Genomic DNA, 22,961 nt, shown 5'->3' with positions numbered 1-22,961 from the left:
TCCTAGAGTATATGCGGGAGGCATTGTCAAGGTCACTTTATTAGCATTAGCCTTAGTAGAGGCATATAATGCAAGCTTATGCAGCATCAGCAAAAAAAAAAACACACACACTCCCATTTCACCCTTCCATTCATTCGTTCCAAATGCCTTTCCAGATGAGGCTTAAATATAATTAGGCTATCAGCTTCCACAACAAAAGATGGAAGTCTGTTCGACCAATCAACCACTTGCTGGCTAAAGGCAAATTTCCAAACATCTATTCTACAACTGTCTTTCCTCAATTTGAATCTATGCCCCCTCAGGTTCTTAATCTGAGCAAGAGGAAGAATCCCATCAGCATTCAGCTTGCTCAACCCATTCAAGGCCATATACACCTCAATCAGATCACCTCGCAGGGGCCTACTCTCCAAGAGCTGCAATTTGCAGAACTTAAGCCTTTCTTGGTAAGAGCACCCCTTCGTTCCCCTCACCAATTTTGTTGCCCTTCTTTGTACTCGTTCTAGCAACTCTACATTCTTCCTGAAATGAGACCTCCAGACCTTTAGACAGTACTCTAGGTGTGGCCTGACCATTGCCTTGCACAACGGGATAATCACCTCTATGTCCCTGCTAGCAAAATTCCTATATATCATTGACAAGACACCACGACCTGCCCTGGCAGCCAGTCTGCATATTTGATTTGAAGCAAACTTCATATTTGATTGCACAATTACACCCAGGTCTTTTTCAATTTCCACTTCCCTGAGTGTAGTACCATACAATTGGTACATTTCTCTTGGGTTATTGCTCCCATATGCAGTACTTTGTATTTGTCAATGTTAAACTTCAGTTGCCACTTCTCAGCCCATTTGCCTAACTTATCTAGATCCAGTTGGAGTAGCATACTGTCTCTACTGTTGTTAACAACCCTGCCAACCTTTGTATCATCTGCCAACTTTGACATTAATCCTGATATACCTTCATCAATATCATTGATGAATACACATTGTTGTTTTGTGTATTGATGAATACACAAAACAACAATGGGCCCAGCACCGAATCCTGGGGTTTTCCACTAATAACATTTGTCCATGAAGAGCAGTGTCCATTGATTACCATTCTCTATTGTCTCCCACTCAACCATCCCTTTATCCATTGTAGCAATTTACTCTTAATGCCATACAGCTCCAATTTCTACAGCTGTCTTCCATGTGCAACAGTATCAAAAGCTTTCCTGAAATCGAAGTACAGTCAGTCCTCGTATAGCACGATAGTTGTGTTCCTAGAAACCCTCGTGCAATGCAAAATCGTGCAATATAAACAACAGGCCCTATGGGGAAAATAGGGTTAGGTGCCGACCACCCAAGATTGAACACACATTTGTAACCAAAACATTACCAAACACAATAAATAATCGTAATAAAATATGTAAGTATTTTATTAGGACTATTACGTAATAAAATATTGTTAATGCTTTTGCTTCTGTCATAAGCAAACTTGTTTTTTGTTTGATTTTCTATCCAAACAGATGACAGCCGTTCCATCTCTTCCAATTCTTTGTGTCTTAATCTAATGGATTTTAATTACACTTTGAGTTGTTCCTGCTATGAAAGTTGTTTTTATTTTCTCTGCATTCTTTGTAATTCTCGGCGTTGCCTCATTGAGGTCTGTAGCATGTGCAATATCACGTGGTCTTTCATTTCGCTCAAAGCGTTTCACAATTTCATATTTTTATCTATCGACAGAGGCGGACTGGCCATTAGCCTTACCGGGGAAACCCCGGTGGGCTGGGGGCCGGTGTGATTTTAACCATAAACTATAGTATGAGGCCACTATTAATTTTCCCGGGTAAGAATTTTTGACCCAGTCTGCCTCTGTTTATCAATATTGCTTTTCTTTTTCTCACCGAATCTGCAGTGTCTTCACCAGGACGCTTCCTTTTCACACCTTTTAAGTATTTTACTCATTTTTAGGGAATAAAGCACAATTACAAATGAGGAGGCACGCTTTATACACATAAACAAAGCTGCGCGCATGTAGCAACTGAATAAACAACACCGTAAAGGCGGAGATATACTATTAACACCTCACATTTTACTAAAGCACATTTCTAGGGGTTACTACCATAAAACAATAAAAACAATTTCCAGTTGTGTTTCTGTTATAATCTGGTAGTAAACTCGATCTAATAGCATTTGCGATTATACCGATAGCTGGAATTGTGTTGGTTTTTACGTTATTATGGTGAAATGTGTTTCCCCTTCACTGATATAAAAAACATAAATACATTTTCAGAATCTTCTCTTCATTCCTATCGTGTTGCGTTCGGTTGGGGTGATTCTGCGTTCGACTGCCATTTCTTGTAAACACAAAGGCGAATCGTGCATAAGCGAATTCAGTTCGTGTTATATAAGATATCGTTCCCCTATTTATAAATTGTGTATAGTCGAATTCGTGTAGTGTAAACATGTGTTATACGAGGACTGACTGTATATGATATCAAAATTATTTTTGACATTCACTTCCTTTGTGACCACATCTTAGTATCCAAACAAACTGGTCAGACAAGAGCTCCCTTTAACAAACCCATGCTGTGTCTTAACTATTACTGCAGTCTTGTCTAGACGATCCTGCAATGCATCTTTAACCAGTGATGTCATTATTTTCCCTGGAACACAAGTTAAACTGACAAGACTATAGTTACTTGTGTCACCTTTCGAAACCCCCCCCCCCGTGAATTGGTGATACATTTGCACACCTCCAGTCCATGGGGACCTCCCCTGAGTCAAAAGGAGCTCTCATAATTCTGCCTCCTTTAATATAACTGGATAGATCCCATCCACCCCAGGTGCCTTCCTTATGTTTAACTTCAACAATTTCTCCTCCACTTTGCTTTCAGTTATTACAAAATCACTTATCTCCCTGTTAGTGTTTGATAAACTTCTGGCATTCCCCTCATTGAATAATTCCTCGTGTGAATGTAGATGCAAAATACTCATTCAGTTTATCAGCTAGCTCAGCATAATCATCAATAGTCAACCCATCTATGTTAAGAGGTCCAATCTGATTTATCCCTTTCCTTCAAGAGTTTACATAAGTAAAGAAAACTTTGCTGTTTTTCTTTACATCCTTTGCCAAAGATATCTCGTAATCTGCCTTCACCTGCCTAACCTCCTTTGTGACTTGATTAAAGACAAGCTTATATCTGCCATAGGCCTCTGTGTCACCTGATAATTTATATGCATCCCATACATTTTTCTTCTCTGCCACGAGCTTTATTAATTCATCTGACATCCATTTAGGCCTGAACCTTGAACAGTATTTCTTAGTTAGAATGAAAAGCCTAGTAGCCTCCAAAATTAAGTCCCTGAGGCTTCCCATTTAGAATTCAATGTTGGTAACAACATCAGTTGATCCCACTGTAAAGAATTCAAAAACTATCTGAGACCCCTATAGTCACCTTTACGAAAGCAAATGCCCTTCCCTTTAGCCTTGATGGTGGTTACATCTTTAAGTAATTCCCATATCAGTACATTGTGATCACTGTCACCCAGTGGTTCTTAATGCATGAATAATCACTGCTGATAACCAGATCAAGAGTATTACTCCCTCTGGTTGCCTTTCGAACATGCTGCTGTAGAAAACAGTCATCCAATAAATCCAAAATAGTCTTGCTATTGAGCGAGTGACCAATGCACAAGTTCCAGTCAATACCTGTAAAGTTAAAATCCCTCGATATAAGACATTTTGATTTACTGGCCCACTATTTCTCTGCACGGCCTACATAGCCGAGTGGTTGGGAGTGGGAGAGCAGCAACACACGCTTTGTGGGTTCAAGCCCCTGACTGCTAAATACGGTCGACCTGCCAACTCGCAATGGACCAGCGTGGCAGATTACGGTCCATTTCCCTCAGCTTGAATTGTTGAGGAGGTTTCCATCCTGCAGTGGGTTGATAATGGCTGCAGTTTACCTTTTTTTTTTTTTTTTTTTTTATTTCTCTGCACAATTGCTCATTATACTCATCAGATTCATTAGGCCTCTAGCACACACCTACTCTCATTTTTCCTTTCCCAGGATTATGTCACACCAAACAAATTCCATATTGCAATGACTACCAACATCAATTGGATATACTTCCTTAGATTTTGTGTGTTTCTTAACTAACAGCATAATCCCTCCTCCCTTCCTGTCCTGTCTATCCTTTTCGGTACACATTGTACTCCCCAAATTCCAATTCTGCACTGCTTATATCTGTGTGACACCACGTCTCTGATATCCCAACAATATCTGCCTTTGATGTCTTGACTAGCACTTCAAACTTATCAAATTTATTAACTATACTCCCTAGCATTGGTGTACATGCAAGTATGCCTGAACTTGTTTCTACTCTTAGTTACCATAACACAGACCATGTATTTATTCATTCCACTATGACTGCCAATGGTCTGGGAAATCTCCATTGTCTTGCTTTCCATGCTGCTGCTCATTCTAATAGAAGCAGTGCAAGGATCACTTTTGCCTCTGCCTGCGACCACTGTTAACCTTTTAGTCTGTGTCTGTGTATTCCCCCATGCTAGCAGTTTTCTGAACCACCTAACACTGCCTCGATAGCATTAACAAATATTCTTGCACTCTTTCTATTTAAGTGTGCCCCATTCCCGTAGAAGCCGTCTCTCCTGTCAACAAGTACTGACCAGGCTGAAAAAAATTCTACCCCTTGAGCCTTGCACAACCTCTCCAGAGCCGAATTGATCGGCAAGGCTCTCATCATATACTCCCTCCTATCATGTCTGGGCAGAATTGCAGACATTTTCACATTCAACCCTAACTTGCGACTTTTTTTTCAACACTGACCTGTACTTGTTGAGTAAACCTGCAGATTTCTTACTCTTAATGTCATTAGTTCCAACGTGTACAACAATATCACCTTTTGTGGCCTTAAAAGATTTTTGCCCCTGGCAGACATACCCTGGTTCTGTACCACCTATCCTTCTTGCATAGTATATTCTCCATCTCCCTGACAATAGAGTCACCAACAATAACTAGTTCCTTTGGGACAGCGCATTCTGCCTTGAAGATTGCCTGTGTTGCCTGATGCACAGGAGTCAGCTCTGCTATCAAGCTCTCAGCCTATCAGCTGAGAGCTTGATAGGCCCCTCATATTAATTTCTTTGAGGGCATTTACCCTACACTTCAAGCTCTCATAGATGCCATCAGAACACTGAGCTGCCTCCTAATTTATTGACACTCTAGGCCTCTAGCACACACAAAGCTATCCTCCTTGGTTAGATCATGTCCAATTTTAGAAAGTTCAGTAAACATTTCACACTTCACACATTTTTTGAGACTGATGCGTTGGAGAATCGCCCCCTTCGTTTTTCCCCGAATCACAGCACTCTCACTATTCTGCAATCTTTACAGCTCTAGTCTGGGTCATGACTTCCGTTTAAATACAGTTTAATTAATAATGGAATTTAATAAGATTAATAAATATTTTTGATTAATTGATAATACTATACTAAGCTAACAGATTCCTAATACAGTGTTTCGTATTACGTTATCTACTTTTACATTATACCTTACACTATTAGTTCGAGATATATACATTTCGCTATTTCTTATCGATTACAATATGGGGGCTAGTTCAACAATATTGGCGCCAACACAGGGAGTCGTAACTTCCAAAAATCACTAGTTAAATTCAAAATAAGAAGCTGACAAATGCTACTAAACCTATTTAATATCTTTGTAAAACACAATGTAGTACGTTAATTAATGAAGAATACGGTAAAACTATCAAAATACTTATCCCTTTACAGCAGCCAAAAATCCACCGACTGTTCTCTTCCGTGACCAGAGCACCCTCCCTCGTGTCAAAGGAGCTGGGTATATTCTTACCATGTGTATGCCATATCCAAAAATTTCATTACTTCTTACAGCATGTCCCACCCACCTTTTTATACCACTGAATAAACCATGAATTGTCAAACTAATAGAAAAAAACTTATCTGCAACAAACACTTCCTCATTCATTTCACAAATATATGTGGTCTCAGTTCTAATCTAAATGATGTCCATTTCCCCTTATCGGCTGAAGTGACCACAGCTCATCCCAGTTGTCCGAATTATTCACTGTATGATTCCTTTCACTTCAAAGGTGGTACTTGTACATATGTCTGCTCTGATATTCCTGTCAAAGACCTAGTAATTTGGAATCATGTCTTTTCAAATTTTTTTGGCTTAAAATCTCTCTACCACATTCTTTCAAATTCATCTGTTGCCTCTATCATTCTCCCCACCCCTCTAATCGCTTGGAAATCTTTGATGTTGGCTCTTTGAAATTTGAATTTCTCCAGTCCCTCTTTTCTTATTTTTCTTGGTGATTTTAAATGTTCACAACTCCAGCTGACTTCTGTTTTCTAATCACATGAATCCACCTGGTCGAGATAATGAGGCTTTTGCAATTACTAATGACTTCACAGAGATTGTTCATTTACCTACCAGAATACCAGACAAACATAACCACATAGTCAACACACCTGATCTTTTTCTCACAAACAATTCTATGTACAAGGTCAAGATGGGTGGTCCTCTAGGCAACTCAGATCACAACTTGGTGATGGCCTCTTCTCCAATGGATCTTTACTCGTGGCCATTCTCATTCTCAATCTCATGTTGTTTGACATTAGAAGAATGCAAAATGGGATTATCTGTGAGATTACTTTTCTTCTTTTCCTTGGTGGGATTACTGTTTCAAATCTTCTGATGTCAATGTTTGTTTGCTCAGATCATGTTATTGAAATTATTCTTGTAGGGATGGAATCCTTTATTCCACACTCGACCTTAAATCTTGTCCTTTATCTAAACCTTGGTTTTCCAATAAATGTGCTAAGGCTGTTCAAGGTAAGAATGTTGCATATCATAATTGGCTTGTTTCCAAATCTCCAGGTTCATATTCTGCTTACACCAAAGCTCACAACAATTGTGAAGCAGTTACTAATCAGTCCAAACTAGATTCCAAACAGGATAAGAGTAGACGACTTGCTTCTGGTCCAAATGGTAGCCCAGCATTCTGGTCTCTTGCCAAAGCTATTGGCAGCATCTTTTGCCCATCTCTGTTCTCAACTCTGTCAAAACAAGATGGTTCTGTTACCACTTCGGCCAAAGTTAAAGCTGACCTTGCTAGCATCCTATATTTCTTCCAACTTGTGTATTGATGATCTTGGTAAACCGCCTCTCACCATTCCCAGTACACTGAAATCAATGTCTCCTGTGGACTTCTGTCAAAAGGATGTCAGAAGGATTTTTACAAATCTTGATGCTAAGAAAGCTCCAGATCCTGATGGTACTTCTCCGTGTCTTCTCAAAACCTGTGCTCCAAAGGTGTTTTCTCTTCTGCTTGGAAATTTGCTCATATCCAGCCAGTTCCTAAAAAGGGTGACAATCCCCTTACATCCAATTATTGTCCCATCGCAATTACTTCTACTCTTTCTAAAGTAAATAATACAGGGTTACCTTGATCTCTTTATAGGATGGCTTCTATCCAACTATCCTATCCATCACATAAATTAATTAAATTACAATAAAATTAATAGACTGCATTTTAATGTGTTCCATATCGATAGCTACGATACCGACTTAATAACCCGGAATCACCGTTGAGGCCCCAACCCAACTCCAAAACTATCAACCGTGACATAACCATCAGTATAGGAAAACATTGTCAAATTTACTCATAGTAGAAAGAAAAAATAAATAAGAAATATTTGAAGACAGATTTCTTCCTCTTAAGTTTGATGGAAACTTTTAATTGAAAACTTTTAAAAGAAACAATTAATCGTTGATCTTGAGTTTTGCTTAAGTGATTTACCTCAAAAAAAAAAGAAATATTTTTATTCAACAGGCCAATCAGATTACAAATCATACCAACATTACAAACGTTCCGAGACTAAATAAATCTGAATCTGTAGCATTGCGTAAATTGAGAGATAATCAGGACATTATTATACAGAAGGCTGACAAAGGGGATACTGTTGTTATACTGAACAAAAATGATTACATCAATAAATTACATACCATCATATCGGACACAACAACATACAAAGAAGTTGATTCCTCTGTTTTTTTATAATTTAGTAAACAAGTATAATAAAACCCTAACATTATATAAGGAAGAATGACTATATTACAATGTGACAGCTTAAGCAAATTAAAGCATGTACTTACAATGTTCCCACTCTGGCCAAGTAAAGCCACAAATCAGGTAATCTTATACGCCCAATTATTTCATACAAAAACTCGGCACTCTCATCTTTAGTGACGTTTGTTTATTCTATTTTAAAACCATTCAGAGAAATTTTAAAATATAATATAAAAAATTATGATTCGCTTTTTGACATTAAAAGACCATAAAATTAAGAAAGACACCAAATTATTCTCTCTTGATGTAATGTCTTTATGCACTAATGTAAACATTCCATATGCACTAGATTTTATTTGGAACCTACTGAATAACAGCAATATCAATACTAATATTAATAATACTAGGCTTGCCAAAGAGAAGATTTCTGAACTTACCAAAATATTAGTTTCTGCCAATTATATTTTATTTCAAGATAAAATATACAGATAGATATTTGGCTTACCAATGGGCCTTAGCATTAGTGGACTTATTGCAGAATTATATCTGGACAAGATAGAGAATATATATTTGAATCCATTTATACCAGAAGTCTCATATTATGGCAGATGACCTTATACTTAGATGACCTTCTCATCATAACTAATCAGACTACCATAAATTCCGTTTTACAAGTTTTTAATAATATCCACGAGACTAAAATTTACACTAGAAACCAAGGAGGAGGACACAAAATCAATCAACTTTCTTAATTTTACATTACAAAGAATAGGGGAAAAAACTAAATTTTAGCATTTATAGAAAACCTACTAACAGGGGCATGTTATTACACTACAATAGCTACTACCCATACACATACAAAAAAATTGGTCGTGCTTAACCAGTTTTTAAATGCTTTCAAATATTCCACAACACAAAGAGGGTTATAGTTAGAGACTGAGAAACTAACAAGGAGATTCCCAAAGAGGATATCCAATTACCTCTATTAATAAAGTTAAACTGTTTGCCCGGGAAAAGACAACTAATAACAATCCAAAAACAAATATTGATAAAAAGCATTTTATTATAGCTCCATATGTAGAAAACTGGCATAACAAATTATATAAAGGTACAGATATGAAAGTAATAGATAGACCGACGAATAAATTACATACATTATTAAAGGGTTCCTCCAATTCTTCCTTTCAACAAACGAATGATCTCGTCTATAGCATTTCGTGTAAAGACTGCAACTCGATTTACGTTGGATTTACTTGGGGGGGTGCTGAATTTTCATATTAAACAACATGAGGCTTCTGTACGTGCATCAAGAGCAAATGCTTCAGAGTTGGCATTCCATGCTGTGAATGAGGCACATTCCTTTCTTTTTAATGAAGCCAAAATAATTAATATTCAGCACAATTATAGTAAATTACTTATTGCTGAAACGTTTGAAATGAAACTCCAAAAAAAATCAATAATATTCGCCGACCTTTTTTAATATCGGATGATTGGTCCTATAAATGCATGCATGATGAGGACTAAATTTCTTTTAAAATACTTATGCATCAGTGCATTTTTTAGTTTCATTCCATCCTGTGAACACGAAGTATCGAAAAGTTTCCATCAAACTTAAGGAGGAAGAAATCTGTCTTCATGTGTTTCTTATTTATTTATTCTTTCTACTATGAATAAATCTGACATAATGTTTTCCTATACTGATGGTTGCATCATGGCTGATAGTTTTGGAGTTGGGTTGGGGCCTCAACGGTGATTCCGGGTTATTCACTCGGTGTCGTTGCTATCAATATGGAACAGATTAAAACGTAGTCTTAATTTTATTGTAATTTAATTTTAAAACCATTCAGAGAAAATTTACATGATGGACTAGGAGAGTTGGATAGAAGCCATCCTATAAAGAGATCAAGGTAATCCCTGTATGATTTACTAAAAGTAACAAAGAATATAGGAGATATTGAGCAGATAATAGCTCTTATTATACTAAAACTCTTTCTTAAATAATGGAGAAATCAATTAACTGCCAACTCTTAAACAATCTAGAAAACTTCCATCTGACCAATGATCGCCAGTATCAAACCAGTCAGTGTAGATTCACTGGGCCTAACATAACTGAGTGGTCAGGAGCATAAGTGCAATAGCACATGCTCCTTGAGTGGACCGGGGTTCAAGCTGTTAACTACTAAATACGATTAACATTTGTATTGATGATTTATTGTAAACTCCACTGACCTGGTAATCGTGCAGGAGTATAAACAAGAAATTTATTATATTCTGGTTTTTGGTACCCATCTGTGGACAAATTCAATGGAAAAGTTTGGTGAAAGTCAAGCAGTTGCTCTTGACATTTCAAAGGCTTTTGATCATGTTTGGCATAACGGTCTTCTAAATAAGCTCCCATCTTAGGGTTTGCCAACTGATTTTTGTAATTGGGTATCCAGTTTTCTCTCTGAATGCTCACTGCGAGTGATAGTAGATGGCCCTCTGTCTTCTAACTTGTCCACTACTGCTGGTGTTCCCCAAGGTTCAGTTCTTCCTCTCACTCTTTTCCTCTTGTATATTAACAACCTTGGATTGACTGGAAATCCTATCCATAGTTTTACTGATGATAGCACAGTGCATTCCACCTTCCAATTTGAGAAACCTTGCCCTGTACAAACAGCTTCCGATCGTAACACAGCAGATCTGGAAAGTATTGGGGGGGGGTGATTATTGATCATAAGCTGAGCTTTCACCAACATCTTATGTACTTAGGGACCAAGGCTAAAAGATTCTCAGCAGCCATCGTTAGAATTTCCAGATGTGATTGGGGACTCTCAAATAAAACTCTGTTCTTATAATACAGAGCAGTCTTTTTACCTATTGTGACATATGCGGCTGGAGCATGGTTTCATAGAGTGAAGCTAGTCAAAATGAGAGACAAACTTAATGAGAGACAAATTTGCTGGACAGTGTCCGCAGCTGCCATTCAAGTGATCGCTGGAACATTACCACTGGATTTGTACATCATCTATCGAGGTCTAAACTTCAGGATCAAGAAGAAAATTCCAACTAAAGTCCTTGAAATTGAACTGGATTTAAACAGCAATCCCAAAGCTGAAAGGCTCAGGTGCTACAATGAACTAATAAACATTTGGCAGACTAGATGGAATACCTCTGTAACAGGCACTGTCACTAGAAAATTCCTTCCAGAGGTCTCGTTTACTGTAACGAAAACTGTTAAGTCCTGGCTGTCGCTGACCTTGGAATCCTTTTTGGTTGCTGGACGTGGCTCCCTCAATAAGAAGCTTTTTCAGCTAGGACTGTCTACAACAGATAGCTGTTTCTGCACAGAAAAGGAGAACTGGAAGCATCTCTTTCTTGAATGTCCACTGTACGAAGACATAAGAACTCTTACACAGGCAGTACCAAACATCATTGAGCATCAACCAGACCTCCTACTCCGAACAACAGAAAATCTCTCAGCGCTGCAGACTTATGCTGCACAGGTCTTCGAGCATAGAAGGCGAACCCATGCTGAAGCAAGACACGTTAAAAATACTCATGCAGCAAACTAAAAGTCCGCAGTGAAAAACTTTTCATTATTATTTTTTTTGATTTATTTATTATCATTATTTTTTTATTTTCTTACCTAATTATTATTATTATATATTTATTTTTATTATTTATTTTATTTTATTTATTTTTTCATCTCGTTCTGCCTGGAGTTAGTTAATCTACAGTGCAGCTGGGGTTTTTTTTTTTTTTTCTTCAAATGCACCAAATTAATATATTTTTTTTCATTATTTATTTATTATTATTTTTTTCTGCTTAATTTGCCATTTAGATATGGCCTTATTGAAATTTATTGTCTATTTTTATTAATTATTCTTTTTTTTTTTCTTTTTTAATCAGTACCACTAGTTATTATTATTATTACTATCTATCTAGTGTATTATTATTATTTTTTCTTATTTTACTTTTTATTTGTTTATTTATTCTTTTCATTTATTTATTTTATTATTTTTTTTTTCTCCATAACTTGCACCATGAGTGGTTTTCTTTGTTTTTTGTTTTTTTTTCTCCCTTTCCCCCCCTCTATAATGGGCCTCCAGAGAATCCTGGCTCACCTTCTGACAACACTAGGTGGATCAGCATCTCATTGAGACAGTACAGGTTTTACTAGGACAGGCCCACCTTCCCACGACGTGGACGAGTATCCAGAATCATCTGTACAGATGACTGATGCTTCTGGGTAATTGGATTTTCATTTTGGGGAAGATGTCACAGAGGTCTAGATCAAGAGAATAAGGAGACAGTAGGACCATCACCATTTTGTTCTTAGTTAAAAACTGCTGCACTAACAAAATTGTATGAACTGGCACATTGTCGTGATGCAAAACCCAATCGCGTGTGCATCATTTATTTGGGTGTTTTTATCTGACATTCTCCTTCAAATGCCCTAGAACACTGATGCAGAACTGGCAATTTACAGTTTGGCCTAGTGGAAGGGACTCCTAATGAAAATTCCCTCACTGACATTTTATCTGGCCCACCTTGCCTTTTATGGACACGGAGATGGACTTTTCCACTGGGAGGACTGCTTTGTTTCTGGGTCATAACCAAAAACTCAGCATTCATCACCTGTTATGGACCTTAGAAATACATTTCTATCCTTTCTGGCCTGTGCTTGCAGGGTCCTGCACACAGAAAGGCAGTTCTGTTTTTGTACATCACTCAGCAGATGGGACACAAATTTTGCAGCAGTCTGCCTCATGTTCAAATTCCCAGTGAAAATGCACCAGCATGTACCATATACACATTTTAATCAGTCTGACTTGATGATGGATGAGCTGAGCATTCAAAATCTTCAACTGAAGTTTGACTTACTCAGAAACATGAATATCATTGAAACATTTGTGTTCTGTCCATAGCATCATAATCACCAAAAGCTTGTTTATACTATCATAGTCTGCAAAGCAGTTTTCCCAAGTTTATGACAAAATTTGATGCAAATTTGTTCCTTATCATCCATCATCTTACTCAGCTACAAAAATCACAAGACACACTCAACAGAAACACAGTTAAGCACCAATTTCACAAAAGAACAATGTCCTATTAGTGTGAAGCTCGCCATACTAACTCAGTGACTCAGTTCAGCGGTATATAATGGTGCACATGCAGCTCTTACATGAGCCATGTAAGAGCTGCATGTTGCCAGTCCAGAAACTTTTGGCTTGCACCTCATATGATCCTAGTATTTAGATTTTAATACTGTTAGCATTTAAAATATTATATTATTAAAACAGAATACTATCAATTATTCTACTTTATTGAGTACATCATTTTATTAATAAATAATTTTTATTCCTGCATACTGCTTTACAGTTAGTGCAAGAAAGAATTCTAATGTAATTTCACACGCAATAAACATGGCCTATTTCTTATTTAATTATAATTATAATAGAAATCTGTATAGTTAAATAATAAAAAACTAAATAATAAAACACTGAACTTATATGTATGAAAGGAAAGGTCACAGTTTAGTTTTAAATGTTGAATGTCCCAAACATGCACAAAATCAAAGATAAAGTTAAAACATATTAGTTAAAACACAACTTTTTTTTTTTTTTTTTTGAATTTTTAAAAACCACAAATAATTCAGGCCTTAAGGAGTTAAAACTTACATCAGTTATTGCAGTGTCTTTACCATAATGATTGATAATATACTGAGAAAGTTGGAGCAGAATCTCAGTTGTGACCAATTGATTACCATGCAAACCTGCAGACAAACGAACTTCATTCACACTTGAATTTTCACCAATTTCTATCACCCACAGTTGTCGTTGTTCTTTGCTTTTTCCAATGCTGAAGTAAAGAATAATTAAGAAGTTAAGTACAAACTGATTTAAAGATATTTTATAAGGTGAGAGAGATCTAAAAAGTAATATCGCCCATTTTATTGTGACAAAAGTATGCAAAAAAAGTATAAAAGAGACAGTTTTCAGTGAAATTTATTTCATCCTTCAGAGTACAAGATTCATTCACTCATATTATTGACTCTACAGTCCATTATGAAAAGTTACTTTAAAAGAAAAACTGCCATCATGTCTTTCATATAAAATGCATTTGAACAATAAGATTGCATGGTAATATTATAACAAACATATGAAAATATAAATTCAAATCTAGATAAAATTTAACAATGTAAAATATGTATGTGTATAATGATTTAAAACTTACCTCTAAAAACTGATACTATAAAAGAGCAATTTAACCCACCGCTGCCCAGAGCAGTAATTCTAAACATTTAGTCAGATGCAGACCCACGCATATCACTGTTATTTAGGTCGTGTTTAGGTCTCATGCTTACTGTTTAAAATTTGAACTCTTAATTGAAAAAAATTTAAAACTGTTTAAATTTTACACAATTATGACACTTTCTCAATCTAGTTGTTTTTTTTGATTTCCTGTGTTATAAAACTATAAAATGTTTTTTCTGCAAAATTTTTGTATATATTCAGATGCCCCATGTTAAGAAACATTACCCAGTTTTAATATTTGTTAAAGTTTTTTTTTTATTTGTTTAGCTTATGCATAATAGCATACATATAATAGTAACTAATTTAAGGCAACTAAACAACCAGCCATGGTCCAGTGGCATAAGTAAGGAGGGTACAGATTGAAGACACCTGTACGCTGTCAAGACAATTGCACAACCCATTGGGTACTATAACACCAAAAAATTCTGATGTTCCTTAGATGACTTTCATCAACCAGTGAAATACCACAACTTTGCTTATTGGAGGCTTGAAGTGGTGATACCCATGTTTAGTCTCTAGAGCAAAGTTTCCGGCATCCCCCCCCCCCCTTACTTCTCCTTCAATCCATGCACGGTATAAGTACTATAGGTTTTGATACCTTTCATGTTTGGAGTTTTCATAAAAAAAAAATAAAAAAAAAAAAAGTTCCATATGTATATAGAGTCACAATGAATATTTAAACTTTTCTGGCCTCAGCCATTGCAAGAATAAACAGAAATTTATTTGTTTATTATTTACCATACAAATCCCACTTAACTTGTAATTATGGTTTGAAGAGATTAGGTACCAGTTTGAAAATTTTTTTATTTTTTTTTGAGTCATGTGTACAGACAAATTTTATCACTAACTTTCTATCTTAAATTTTTTCCACATAAATCTAATGTATAATGCTCATCAGCCAATTAAAATTTCATTGAAACTTGTTATAAAAGATATTGATACACCTTACTTGCATTGCATCTTGCTTCAGAATAAATTAACTTATAATTATTGTTTAGCTATTAAAAATTACAGAATCTTACATGTATACTGTATACTTTATTTACATTATTAACACAGTATTCATCCCCTTGATTTATGTGATACCCACTATTCTGATATCATATCGCCCAAATTCTAACTCCATTTCTTTACCATTTATACCTCTAAGGCTATTCCAGTAGCATATTTTGTACTGTGCATCCTTGTTTGCTGAGAAGCACAAGAAGGACCTTGTTGATCTAGGTCACAGCTGGTACAGTAATGTTCATGGTATTAAAGGTTTTAACCTATAAATGATCTAATTTCATCATCTTAGTCTCACACTAGTCCCACAATCATTCGTTCAGCTGTGTGGGAATCCAGACCCAATGTCTATTCCACATCATGAGATGTGGAGTAGATATTGGGTCTGGATTCCCAGTCAGTTCTCCAGGCCAGGCTTAGGAGATTGGTGATGGGGAGGGAGTTCTCTCCTGTTTAGGTAGACTCATACCCTTTAAAAAGTACAAACAAAGGTCTCATTCTATCTAACCTTAGACAGAATCAGGTACCTTTGACAATTGCAAGATTTCCTTTCATGGCACACTGCCATTTCTTTAAAATGCCTTGTAAAGGATTCCAGTAATAGTTATCACCCTTTCCTTTAGTAGTGCTTCAGGTACCATCTTTAAGACTGTTATCTCAGCATCATTCTCAACTCAGTAAAATGACAAACCCAAAAAAGCATGTAAAAAAAAATAAACAAACAAATAAATATATTTCCAGGACTGATCTTACAAGGTGATTCAAATATGTGCAACCAAATAACTGAAAGAGCTAATTTCTCTCATTTTGATAATAATGAATTATCATTTTTATAATTCTAATAAAACCACATCTGTGGCAACATTGTATACTTCTACAAGTAGAACAACAACCATTAAATTAAACTTACACAAACTCAAACATATCAGTTTGTTTGTGAAGCCATCATGATAGTTTCCTGTCTGAATAGGCATTTACAGTTTAACAATAGTTTTTTTTTTTTTTTTTTTTTTCCAAAATTGTAAGTGAATATTAAAGCCAAATTTTGAGAAAAATATCCTAAATCACAAGTATCAAAATAAATCAAAAATTAGTAATCTGTTTTCATGAAACAGATGGTGTTTAAACAAAAAAATAACCCTTCATTGATAAGCAAAGAGAAACTTGTTGACATTAAGCAATGTTTATTGCTAAAACTCAAAAAATACTGTAATGCAAAATTCATGTAATGCATGAACTTAACTTGATAAAGAAAAAAGACTGCATTTCCAAAAATTTGTCGCTCCACCTAAATCCCCAGATTTTAAAGTCACTGAATAATTATTTGGGGTCTTGTTGAAAGGCAAAGCAGATAAAAATAATCCCCACACAGTTGTTTGTTTGTTTGTTATTTGGTTTTTAGGAGCATTAGCAACTAAGGCCATATTGCTCCGGGATATGCGGTGGTCATTCCCTGACCTTTCCGCATTCTCCGTATTTGGTGGTGACGGGCTCGAACCCCGGTCTAATCAAGAAGAGTGTGCTATGCACTGCTGCTCCTTCCCACCTGGCTACGGAGGCGCTAATCCCCACACAATGAAGGAAATGAGAGCCAGTATAAACAATTAGAAAATACAGAAATTGTGAACATACGCATTCAAACATTACAAAAGGTATCACTGAATATGATGAAAAGAGTCTATGCAATTATTCATGAAAAATTTGGATGAGGGACTCTAGGTGATTTGGTCATCTTATGGGAATGGATTAAGTATCACTAAAATATCATATGAAAGATTGTTATTTTATTGAAAATGCTAATAAATACATAGAAATAAAATACAAAAACCTTAATTTGGCAATGTTTTGAAAAATTTACTGTTTCTCATCAGGCTTACAGGGACAGGTAACAGCAATAGAAATTAATCACAAGGAAAATTATTAAATTTTCCTAAGTATTTCCATTGAGGCGTTTTCAATGCAATTTTAACATTTTCAATAAAACAACTTAGTTTTTCACATACCATATTAGTGTTGCTTAGTTTCTTGTTAATTATTTATTATCATTATACTTATAATTACTTTAAATATAATCTAATTGTAAAAGAATTAACAAATTTTAATTACTGCTCTTTCATTTGTGCAAATTTTGCACCAACCTGTATAAAAAACTCATGAAAGGAACTTACAAATTAATGTTGCTTTCACTTTTGAAGCAACTTTCCTCTGCATCAAAGCAATATTGTTGGAAGTAATTTTTTAGATACTGTCCATACACTAACACAGCTGATTGAATATGCGGAATGTCCTCATCGTGATAATTCTTTGTGACTCTTTTTTGAGCCATGGTAACAGAAAGAAATCCAGTAGCAACAAGTTTTGTAAACATGGTTGATGAGGTAAGACTGCCTTATATTTTCGCCAAAACCATTGGACAGATAGTGCTGTGTGAGCATGCTATCATGCAAGCGGAATTAATTTCTGGATTCCCACATCTCAGGACAGCAGCAACAAACATTCATGAGCAAGCACTGTAAAACATTCTTATTTGAATATCCTAATTAACAGTTACAGTTGCAGGGACAAACTCTTTATGCACAATCCCTGTTTAATAAAAAAAAAAAAAAAAAAAAAAAGGTAATCAACAGCATTGCTGAGCAGTACTAATGTGCAGTGTGCAATTAAAAACAATGGCCTGTCAGCAATATGACAGTTCCATAAACAGCATTTCAATAAACTTCAGTTAATTAGAACCTATCAGTGGGTTCTCCCTTTCCCATAACATCACTAAGTGGGAGGATATATAAAATGTATATTTTTGTAATATGCAAGAAATAGTGCACGCCCTTGAAATATTGTGAGTACAAATAGCTACAGAAAATTAATATTAGATGTAATTACTCATGGGCATAAAAAATAACTTTTGGGGCAATATCAGCAATTTTTTCATTAAGTACAATATTGGTTAATAGTCAATTTAACCAATAATGTACCTTTGAAGGAGTACATTGTGAATTGCAGTTGATGGAACAACTGAAGTGAAGAGCATTAAAAAAAAGTTTTTTTTTTTTTATATTAGGACTTCAAGTTCCCAAACACCAGCTGTAATGAATAACTCCACCCAGAGTTTGTAGTGAATAGCACTTTTCTTGGGGAAACACAATGCATTAGCATTAGTAGAGGCATTTGATGCAAGAAAGCAAGCTTATGCAGCATCAGCCAAAAAAAAAAAAAAAACCCACTTTCACTTCACCCCTCTGTTCGTTCAAAATACCTGTCCAGCTGAGCCTTAAACTTATTTAGGCTATCAACCTCCACCACAAGGGATGGCAGTCTGTTCCACCAGTTTTATGTAGTGTACCTCTGAAGGAGGCTATCAAAAAATACAAAACACTATGGTAAACAAAGGCTAAGTAAATCACCCTGTAGTGGGGGAATAACTATAATATACCCTGTAGGGCTATCTTTGGCTTCTATGACAACCTCAACCCTCCTGGGCATACTTTTTGCCAACTTCTTCATTGGCAGGTGTCAGTGTTGTAATTCTACAGAATAACATGACATTGTTGTGGAATTGAAAGGGGTGTGTGAATAGGGAATGGCAAAATGAACAAAAGGTGGGAAGATCCACTCCTGAAAATATGAACAGATGTGTTAGATGGGTATATCCAATGCACACTCAAACAAGGACAACCTTTTCATGTCAGTTGCTTTAGAAGCTGTGGTTCCTTCCTTGCTTTATTTTATAAAACATATTTATGCTTTATTTGTAACAGCTTATTCATTTGTGTCTGCCAGATGTGTCCACCAATCAGTACACAATTGCTGTATTATATAGATTTAAAATTAACAAAAAGGAATAGAATGAGCAACATCAATGTTTATTGGTTGCTTTACTGCTTGATCTGCATGTTTATTTTCATTAATTCTAGTGTGATACAGAATCCAACAGAAATGAACTATCTGATTATTAACTTTAAAGTGAATCAAGTAAGATTTTGCTTCAAGATGGGGTGAGATGGTAGAGATTTATTTTCTAAAGCAGTTACAGCACTTAAAAAGATTCCGTATATATCACAGCCCATAGGTCAGACAGATTACTAATATTGTCTAATGCCAACCTGATCACATAGTTAAATTTTCTATTTATACTCCAGGACAACCACACGGTCAGAGGAGCTCACAAGGTAGAGAGAATACAAGAAACAGCACCATATTTAGCAGTCATGGGCTTGAACCCCAGTCACTCAAGGCACGTGTATGTATGCACCCCTCACACCTGACCACTCAGTTCAGCGGTGTAAACGCTACATTCAAATGGCAGGGAGACAAAGACAGTGGAGTTAAGAAGAACCACATCAGCACCTACAGATGTTTCCATTTTTGAATCATCAGTATATAATTTATGACAATCTGAGTTGGCCAATGACTGCTCTGCATGCAATTACTGGGCATTTAGGCTTGCTAGGGAGTGTTTTCCCCAATGGTGAAACGTATCTATGTCTTTCATAGAGATTCTAAATCTTTTGTGTTTTGAAATGAATATTCCAACTTGTTATCTGTAATCTAATTCCTATAGATTTGATTTTATTAGGCCCGTTTCTGTAGTTATTTGTCCATTATGGTTCAGAAAGATACTAGATGGGATGGGAAGGAAGGCTTTGGATTTTATTTAGCTATTGGTCCTGGACTGGACATGTTTGGAGAGCCTCTAGGACTATCCTAAGACCATTATGCTAGATTGGATCAAACCACTGCAAGGTTCTTGCACCAGTGGAGACAGACAGAAGTACATATCTAGACAGGACAGTATGAAGGTTCAGTACAAGTTGAGCAACAGATATCGATCAGCACCTCAGATCATAGTATCAGTAGTGGCAAATGGTGCAAGAAAGCAAGCTTACTCAGCACCAGCCAAAAAAAAAAAAAAAAAAAAAAAAATTGTTTATACTCCAACACTACCACCAGAGGAGTTTACAATAAATCATGAATTTTTATTAATTTGTATTAATTAATCCTATTTAACAGTCATGAACTTAAACCACAGTCCACTCAAAGAGCAGCTACTGCACTAACTTCCCACATCACCTGTCTATCCCCTCCAATAGTATGTCTCGTTTCTCCTTCAATTTATTCAGACTATCCACTTCCACAACAATAGATGGAAGTTTGTTCCAACAATCAATCACCCACTGGCTGAAGGCAAACTTCTAATGTCTATTCTGCAACCATCCTTCCTTGATTTAAATTTAAGCTCCTTCAACAGTGTTTGTAATCTAAGCAAGAGGAAGAATACCATCAGCATTGAGCTTGCTCAATCCATTAAAATCCTTAAACATCTCAATCAGATCACCTCGACAGTGCCTAGTCTCCAGACTCTGCAATTTGCAGAAATGAAGCCTTTCTTGGTAAGAGCACCCCCTGTTACCAAGTTACCCACCTCTGCAACCATTCCAGCAGCTCTACATCCTTCCTAAAATGATGCCTCCAGACCTGTATGCAGTACTCAGAGATGACTCTATGGATAATTAGCTACTTCAGTTAAAGCATTCTTTATGGTTAATGTGATTCAGAAAATTAAGGTTGCTGTAAGTCCAAGAAACTGAATATTGTCGGAAATTAATGGTGGGCAATTTGCCAGCCAGGTTTGGGTCCAAAATGTATTCTACTAATTGTCTGAAAGAGAATGCAGTGTCATATGCAGTTTGCCATTATTAGACGAAAATAAACGACACTGTTACATGACATGGGAATTTTTTTTAAGATGCTTATTGAATTGTTACCACATCTATACTTAATACAGATTGACTACATTTCAAGGTTCTGTTAAACTCCATATTCGGGCTAATACCATGAACTGTTTTGTAATTTGTTTCTTTCTCACTGTCTCCTACCTTCACTTGCAGATTCCTGAAGATAGGATGTGGCAGAACCTTGAAAAATAACCATTTGTATTAAGTGTAGACTGATGTGGAAACACTTCAAGATACACTTTAAAACAAAATCTCAGTGGTGTAACAGCGACTAGGAGCATAAACAGATATATCAATTTCTGGGTTTTATTCTGTAGAGAGATGCACGTGTGCGTGTGCTTGGTAGTGAGAGATTATGTCTGTCAGGCAGAAATTCAATTAATTGTCAACATTTATCTGTCTGGAAGAATCCCTATAGTGGATGACATCCATTAAATCTCCCATTAGGGTGTTGGTAGCTATGTAACAAGGACATTTATATAGTGCATATGTGATTTGGCAATACACAGGGGGAGTCCCAATAAGGGCTAAAGCTCTACCTTAGGATCAAAATAATGTGGATTTTTTTTTCACCGCTACATGATGATTTCAGCCTGATGATTCTTTGGAGGCACTACTGTAGTCCCATCCTTTAGAAAATTCTGAGACTGCCCCTGGCAATAGATATATGGAAGCAAGAGTGAATGCAATTGTAAGTGCAACACATACAGCTACCACTTCAAAAGTACATAATGAAAAATGGGTCTGAATGAAACATTCAATTTTTTTAGTGTGGTTACTCCTCCATGTAAAGAAATGCCATTGTTTCTGAAACTTATCTGAAAATATCCAATTTTTAACAGGAAGGGATTACATTTGTTTCTTGCAGATAGGTGAGCATGGGTTTATACCAATTGATTAATTCAAAATATATTAAGTATTGCTTTGTATGACTTTAAAATTCCCCTAATATGGTTTTCATTTGTTTTTTTTCCAGAAGAGGATAAATCAGGCTGTTTTCTGGATACCAACTACTTTATGGAAATAAATTTTTGATTTATTTTTCCTAAGGAAGATTGGATATTCATTGCTATGTCATCTGCTGCATGTAATTTGGGAACCAATTCATCCTGATTGGGGATAATATCAATGCTTATGCATACAGTGTCAAGTTGATTGTTTTGGCAGGAACAGGTCCTTTCAGTTTTGCTGCTTCTGAAAGAATAAATGATGCTACCAATGAGTTTTTATCCATAATGTTTTTGGTCTGTTTATTTATTTGTTGTTTTTAAGAATGAGTGGTTATAAGTAGGATCCATGCCATTCAATAAGGGATGTGTTAAGAGATGTGTTCAGAGACACCCATTTGATTAGTTTTTCTATCATTTCTTAGTTGAGGCTGCATATGTCAGTTTTGGTGCTTAACAAAATTTGTTTTCTTCCTTCTTAATATGTCACTTTAATCTCTATACTATAGTTTTGAATCCTCTTGCCTATCTGCCAATGCTTGCAGACCTTAGAGGCTGGATGATTACCTTTATAATTTTGGCAGGATGATGACTGCATGGCAGTCTGTCTGTGTATAATCTTTGGATTTGCAGTTAAGTAAAACTGTATCCCTTCAGCATGCAGTTCGAGAATAGTTAAGTTTTTGACACTTATAACACCTTATGGGATTCAGGATTTACAGTCATATGCATCTGTTTGGATGCATATGTGATTCAACAGTGATTAGTAGATTTAATGTGCTAAATGTAAGAATGATATTATTGGTGGGATATTCACTATACTTACCTAATTAATGTAACTCTGCCCTTGTAACTTTC

The 22,961-nt window shown here is 36.0% G+C and overlaps 1 protein-coding gene across 1 annotated transcript in view; it reads right to left on the bottom strand.

Annotated features, from left to right (window-relative positions):
- The window catches only part of LOC150080550 (carboxypeptidase D-like), a 297,430-nt gene that overhangs the window by 100,890 nt on the left and 173,579 nt on the right, over positions 1-22,961 (bottom strand). Inside the window, 1 exon segment of the mRNA XM_090380730.1 lies at positions 13,784-13,964. Within this exon segment, the coding sequence (XP_090236856.1) occupies positions 13,784-13,964 (181 nt within the window).

This window comes from Mastigoproctus giganteus, chromosome 9 (assembly GCF_048544385.1).
Source record: "Mastigoproctus giganteus isolate SK-2022 chromosome 9, ASM4854438v1, whole genome shotgun sequence".
Lineage (NCBI taxonomy): Eukaryota > Metazoa > Arthropoda > Arachnida > Uropygi > Thelyphonidae > Mastigoproctus > Mastigoproctus giganteus.
This window is presented reverse-complemented; position numbering and strand designations above follow the sequence as displayed.